The sequence below is a fragment of the Morone saxatilis genome, unplaced genomic scaffold, assembly GCF_004916995.1.
Source record: "Morone saxatilis isolate NCDOM2014 unplaced genomic scaffold, NCSU_SB_2.0 Contig4, whole genome shotgun sequence".
In the NCBI taxonomy this organism is placed as follows: domain Eukaryota; kingdom Metazoa; phylum Chordata; class Actinopteri; family Moronidae; genus Morone; species Morone saxatilis.
In genome coordinates this window covers 7,100,038-7,107,010 of record NW_023339984.1, presented here as the reverse complement: position 1 = coordinate 7,107,010, position 6,973 = coordinate 7,100,038, and the positions used below count along the sequence as shown (strand labels likewise).

The window sequence follows — 6,973 nt, the reverse complement described above, 5'->3', positions numbered from 1 at the left end:
TGGATGCTTCTCTTTCTGCTTTTCCAGCAGATCGGTCAGGTATCGCCCCACACGCAGCGCATTACCCTGGAGATCCTCTTTCCCAATCACGTCTAGGACGGCCAGACCGATGGCACACGACACTGGGTTGCCGCCAAACTGGGAAATTCAAAACCCACACACAGAGGAAAGATTACACCGAGGTTAGGTTCACGCCACCTAGGAAATCAGCTGCTTAATCATTAGGGCGACAGAACCATAAGACAATCTGATGCACTAAATACATAACAGACATACAATGTCACAGAGTCAGCCTAGTGATTTTTGTTTATGCTAAACTGACTCAACTACTTTCAGTATGTGACTGGAAAAGATCCAAACCAGTTGAAAATCAATTCAATATGAAAGAGAGAACTCTCACAACTCTTTTTCTTTCACAGGAAATAACTGTAATCTGAGGCCATCAATGAAAAAAAAAAAAAAACTGGCTCGAACAGAATGTATTTTCCCCCATAATGTGGAAAGCAGCTGTGTCTATACGCTTGTCAAATATAAACAAGAACGTCATGTCAAGGATGAGGTCGGGTCAGTGCCATTTGTGGTCAACTTGGGAGAAAAAGCAAAGATCATATAATGTGTTCTCTGCAATCTGCCTTTGTATTTTTTTATATCAACCACATATTGAATGTGTGAGGATGGAACAAAAGAAAACTTTTTATTACAGCACAATTCTTCACTATTCCACATAATGATCTTACTGTATTGAAATACTCCATTCCAGAAAACATGAAGGCCTCTGCCACCTCTTTGGTCGTGACCACACAGGACATGGGGTGCCCGTTGCCAATAGGCTTTCCCATGGTGACGATGTCGGGCACAAAGTCCTCTCCCTGGAGCTGGAAAGCCCAGAAGTTGGCGCCGACACGCCCAAAGCCCACTTGGACTTCATCGGCGATGAAAATGCCCCCTGCCTTGCGGACGTGTCTGTACACACAGTTGGAGATAAAGATAAAGTCTAGTTAGCTACTCATTCTCTTGATAAGGTGCACAGCCACATATATGCAACAATACACACGGCACAACAAGTCTATACCGTAGCACCGCTGAAAGAGAACTTTCTTAAACACTTAAATCCTCAATCCTCAAATATGTATTCTGGTGCAGCTGCTTAAAGTTGTCTTTTTGGGTGTGTACTTTTGTTTATTGCTTCGAGCATTTTCCTGCAGTGTGCAAACATTTCACACTCTGGACATGTTTACCATACTTTACATTCACTTAATCATTTCAGAACGACAGTTCTTCATATTTCATATTGGTGAGCTGATTCTAAACAGCGAAAAGAGTAAAAAACACTGTCAGACACCAATTATGAACAGTGAATCTCCGCAATGACTTGGGTACATACTTTGCCACTTGTTGGAAGTAGCCCGCGGGGGGAATGACCTGCCCGCCGCAACTCTGCAATGACTCAGCAATAAAAGCGGCAATCTGCATAAGAGAAAAACATATCAGGTCTATCGATCTAAAACCGGGACTGATAAGCTGGAAACGAAGAGGAGGTGTTCTGGCATCTTTGACCTGTAGATCGCCCTCTTTCATAAGAGTGTCACTTTTCAGATTGCAGTGCACAAACAAGAGAGACAAACAAGGTCCTGTAATGCTTGGACAGAAATGAATGTTAATATAGATCACTGTGGGAAAAAAAATCTTGACAGTGTATTATTCACTTTGTAAGATCAACAGGGTGCAATATTTAAAGACATACAAGTATCTAGGTGTTTTTGTACTCCTTTTGTTCATTTTGGTTTCCTCCTGTAGACTGCACAAACATCCGTTAGAAAGGCATTCTGTACAATCTCTGGGCTGCAGTGCCGTCCCTCTTGCCACTGGGTTGAGCTTTTGAACATATGGGCCAACAAGCTTGGACACTAAAGAGTCGCCTACACATGTTCTTGGGTTTGACACTAAAAGCCAGAGTCCACGGCCTGAACCTGTGATTTGGGAGAAAAAGTGGCAGAGGAGAGAAGGGGAGAAAAAGGGAAAGGCGGAAAAAAACCAAATGAGTATTTATAAATTAAAGGAGGCCATTCACACTTGAAATGATGAGGGTGCTTGCAAATGATAAGGTACAGCAGTAAAACATATGTAAATCATACTTTGGTGTTTCATTTTTACCTCTTTACTTTTTTTTCCTTTTTACAAAATGAACCAATACACTGACAAAGGAAGATCTCGGGTTAGGGTTAGGAAATTTGACATTTCAAACCTTTAAATAAATGATTCCCAACTTCATGGTGAACTGATCAAACATTTCTGAGGTTATTTCTGCATCATAGGGTCAATCTCGCTTTGAGTTAACATCTGGTTGCACAACAATATCAAACTCAAACCATACCTTGCCTCCTTTTTCATGGGCTCTGTGTATTATATCTTTGACTTCATCTGCATATGCTGTGGCGGGGTCAGGGTGGTCCGCTGTGTATTTGCCTCTGTACACATCTGGGCTTGGAGCCTGTATTGGGGACATGACGTTGAGATGATTACTAAAGCAGATTCATCACGTCTGCGTAACCAATTCTACAGTGTGCAGCACACTCACGCACACAAAAAGCGACAGATCAAATATTATGAAAAACCTTTGTCCCAAAATGCTTAACGGAGATAGAGGAGTTACTCAGAGCTGGAAAAAATGAAAATGAATTGTGGAAAGTTGTGAGACGCTCAGAATTGGGGGAAAAAATGTGATGCTCAGGAACGGTACCAACACCCTCTCACTAATCTATCTTGCGTATTTACATTCTGGTCCGACATAAGTCAAAACACCCAGGCAAGCAAACGTTTTGCTATCTTGGTGTTTACATTTCAGTCTGGGGTGTTCTCAGAGAAGCCCAGGCTGAAAAGTTAGTCAACCAGTTCAGATGCTTCAGAAACCCCTTCATGTCAATGCTCATGAATAAAATATGCCAGCTGGCGAAACAGACTGAATTGCCCCACCTGTGACATGTAACACTAGAGCTGGGGATTCCACATTTGCCATATCAGACTACACCCAAGGCGATCAAGGAACTGAGCTGAGTGCACAGAATCACACAGCACAATGCAGTGAGGGCTCTGGATGCATATTTCTACCTTGACTGCTCATTGCAGACTGTGAGGCTTATTCAAATGAACTGTAAACAAATTTTGTATTACTCTTTTATAAAGTTACAGTTTAAAAAAAAAGAGATATCTTGACCCTAGATACCCTGACCATAGTCCATTCCCTTGTATGACTTTATATAGAGATTCTGTGATTGCAGGCAGTTGAAAAATATTGAATCAGTCATGCTTCTTAAAGCATCTTAACGTGCGTGCTTCACATTTTTTAACGAAAAGGAATAGAACATCCAGTGCCTCCAGCATTTTCAGGAGTTTGTGTTTAGATGCTCTTCTACAACTGTAGCTAAACCTCTCACCCTCTAACACTAACAGTAAAATGCCTCCTTTTCAAAGGCACCTACTGGTATTTAATGCTTCTGTCTCCTTCTGTCTTCCTCATCAACACACACACATCTCCACACGCGTATGCTCGTGCGAGCACATGAGTGAATACTCAGTAGCCTGCCAAAGCCCAGTGGTGCAAGTTGAGTCATGGCGTTTTCATAGTGTGCAGGCAGGCAGACGGGGCGAGAAAAAGCACTCACCACATGGACAAATTGGTTCTGCTCAGCATCTGACAGCTGGTGGAACTTGTACGGGCTGATGTCAATGAGCGATGAGACATGGCCGTGGTACGCACTGCAAACAAACGGAAACGTTTACCAAATCAGACATTGCCCTTATTGTGATTTCTTAAAAAATGCTCAAGGTGTTTTGGAACAAATCCACGGGCAGCAGCACTTACTTCTCCAGCGTGATGATATCTTTGTGGCCTGTGAACTGCCATGCCAGACGAAGCGCCAGGTCATTGGCTTCAGAGCTGAAGTTCAAAGGGGCAAGGGTTACTTCGAGTTACTCAGTCACCACAAAATACACAGGTGAAGCCGTGGATATCACCAGCACGTCAGTCACAGTTTGATGTTTTACTTCCCATTATGAGGGCATGTGAGGTGATCTATATATTAAAACTGGAGTTTAATGCTTGCACGAAGATCTCAGAGGAATATTGAAGTTATTACAACCACTAAACATATTTTACTTTACTTTTTAGTATGGTTAACTAGTCAGTGTGTCAGCCATATGGGAACTGTAGCTGAATGGAGTTCAACTGACTGTTCTGGTGTCTTTTCCCTACCTGTGTGTTTATTGTATCATAACAGGCAATTAAGCAACACATGCCTCTGACACATGAACAGGTTAGCTACCTATACCGGTTTTGCTCACTAAAAATGATCCAGCATTTCAAAACAATAGAGCTAGCGTGGCTTTCGACATGAACCTGGCTGCAGGTTTTTTTCTTTTATCCCATTCAACCACACCAGTCTTACTGAGGTGTAACAGTTCCTCTCTAGGGGTTGAGGTCAGGACTTTGTGCACCAAGCTTGAAAACTATTTCTTTATGGATCTGGCTGTGTGCATGAGGACACAAAAAAGGATCTTCCCCAAACGGTTGCTACGGACTAGGAAGTGCAATATGGTCTAAAATGTTGCTGTATCGTCAAGATTTTGTTGACGTAGAACTAAGGAGCCCATGGTATATATAATATTTAGTATATCTTTTCCCCCCTTGTCTTCAGTGTGCAATCTGATTACACCTTTGTACAGACCTCAGAAAACCTTTGCAGTGATAACTTAATGCCTCTGTTTGGTTAGGTTTATTACTTCTCTCAATGCATTTATTTCCCTAAGACTGATAAATAGTTAGTCTAGTACTGAGTCTATATGATCCGTTATCTACTACATTATTACCCTGAGCCAGATAATTCCCGTTCCCACTCCAGCAAGTGGTGTAAATAAGTAACCATGCCAAACTGGTCCGGTGTAATGTCCAAAGCTGAATATGCATTATATTACACTATATAACTATTGTCTGGAAGTCTAGACACTGCAGAAGAATGCTGATCTTTCACTTCTAGCTCAAGCAGACTAATATTGCTGCTGTTCCCAAATCAGCACAATTATAAGATCTGAGAATGCAAACCAGCCAGAGGCAGCACCAAGGAGGATGAGGCACTGCAAAACTAGTTTTTCTGTCTTAATGTTCCCACAGTACGGTAACATTACAGTCATACATGAGCAGACTATACCCGTTCATCTAGTCCACCTCAGGCTACAGTTCAGGTGATTAAAGCAGATGTGAGACAGTATATGAATGTTAACTGCATCTGTAAATCACCTCCACTAAACAGGTCATTGCCTGCATTGTGCCTTTAATAACATCAACTGATCCACACTTAAAAAACAAGTCCGGGTAACCTTCGTGATGTGTGTGCAGTTCAGGGAGAATGACAATATGCAAACATACCCAGAGTTGACAAAGTAACACACAGACAGCTTGTCGGGCAGCGTGGCCTGCAGCCTCTGGGCGTAGAGTACTAGATTGTCGTGTAAGAAACGTGAGTTGGTGTTGAGTAGTTCCATCTGCTGAGCTCCTGCCTTCACCACGTCTGGGTGACAGTGGCCCACTGGGAAATGGAAGAAATGATGCACGCAGGGTTGGAACATTCAGGACAAAAACACGCTTTTAATCATCTGTCTGTAATTTGTGGTCAAACAATACCATGACAACTGATATACTGTTAAAGGCACATAATTGGAGGCCATATGCTGAAATTAAAGAGTGATGAATGTGGTAGGCCAGGAGACGTCCTGTTTTACGTTCCTGTCTGCCTGCAAGTAGTGCAGCGTTAGCCACTCTGAATTATGTGTACATTGCGTGACAACTTTGTCAACGTATGTCAAATCCTTCTGCTCATGCACTGTAGTGAAACCAGTCCTCCAGTTTCAGTCTGAATGCCAGCCTAACCCATGTACAGTATATAATAGAACAAGTCTCGTATGTTTTGCATTTTTTGGTGGAAGTGATGACATATAAGAGGTAAAAAAAAAAAACCTGATGCACATATTTGTGTGTGTGTACCGTGAGCCACGTTGTTGATGCAATCCAAGTAGCGCTGTCCTTTTTCATCATACATGTACTGGCCTTTGGCTTGCACAATCTTGATAGGGTCATGGCTGAAGAAGATCTTACAAGATGGCCTGCAGAGGAGCTCATATTAGTATTTCCATGAGTGCAAAGTGTTCCCTTCACTCTGGTTTAACAGCTTTTAGGTTGTACAGTGTTAATAAAAAAAATATTATGGTTACTTTTTAATTGAACTCATGAGCTGTGCAACATAATGCACACAAATGCTACAGCAGCTTGCAGATAAAGCACTGTATGTTTATTAAAGTGCATTAAATCAAAGTCTAATCCAGTTGCATTTAACTTTGCATGTCACCATTGAAAAACCTGCTTAGCAACCCTTTATCAACTAATTAATTTGTTTACATAATACTATTAGGTTTGTTGGGACACAACTATGTCATGGTGCGTCTCTAGTAGAGGTTTGTAGATTTTTTTGCACTAAAATAAGTTGTGGGGATACTTTTACTTAACGACTTCCATCTTTAATGTAAACAATGCACAGTAATATAAGTGCAGAAAGTCAATAATCTTACCCAATGTGCTTCTTCCTCAAGTCTATCGTCTTCTTTTTCTCAAGTCTTTCGGCGCACATCCTGATGCTGTCTAATGTACAGCTGTCCGCCAGATATCCTCCCCACCGGCTCGAGGTTTGGCTACATCTGCTCGAGCACAAACAACCCGGCTTTATACACGCGCGCGCACGCACCCCACGTTGAGCCGCGGCTCTCTCGCGCAGCTCTCTCGTGCTGCCACCTAGTCGGACATTTACTGCGGACAGCTTGCAGATGCCTCGAGGACAGGTACTCAAACCTGTTCCACAGCTGTTTGATGACGATAGACTGTTTTTACACGTTGAGACGTTATTTACGTGTTTACTCACGTACTGTT

General features: G+C 42.3%; 1 protein-coding gene across 1 annotated transcript in view; it reads right to left on the bottom strand.

Annotated features, from left to right (window-relative positions):
- Positions 1-6,731, bottom strand: part of etnppl (ethanolamine-phosphate phospho-lyase) — a 9,627-nt gene extending 2,896 nt beyond the window's left edge. The window contains exons 1-9 of the mRNA XM_035674919.1: positions 6,619-6,731; positions 6,038-6,156; positions 5,423-5,582; positions 3,863-3,937; positions 3,663-3,756; positions 2,375-2,491; positions 1,385-1,467; positions 738-963; positions 1-138 (exon numbers count right to left, since the gene is read on the bottom strand). The exon at positions 1-138 is cut by the window's left edge and continues 1 nt beyond it. Of these exons, the coding sequence (XP_035530812.1) occupies positions 1-138; positions 738-963; positions 1,385-1,467; positions 2,375-2,491; positions 3,663-3,756; positions 3,863-3,937; positions 5,423-5,582; positions 6,038-6,156; positions 6,619-6,677 (1,071 nt within the window). The 5' untranslated portion in view covers positions 6,678-6,731. The remainder of the gene's footprint in view (positions 139-737; positions 964-1,384; positions 1,468-2,374; positions 2,492-3,662; positions 3,757-3,862; positions 3,938-5,422; positions 5,583-6,037; positions 6,157-6,618) is intronic.
- Positions 6,732-6,973: the final 242 nt, after the last annotated feature.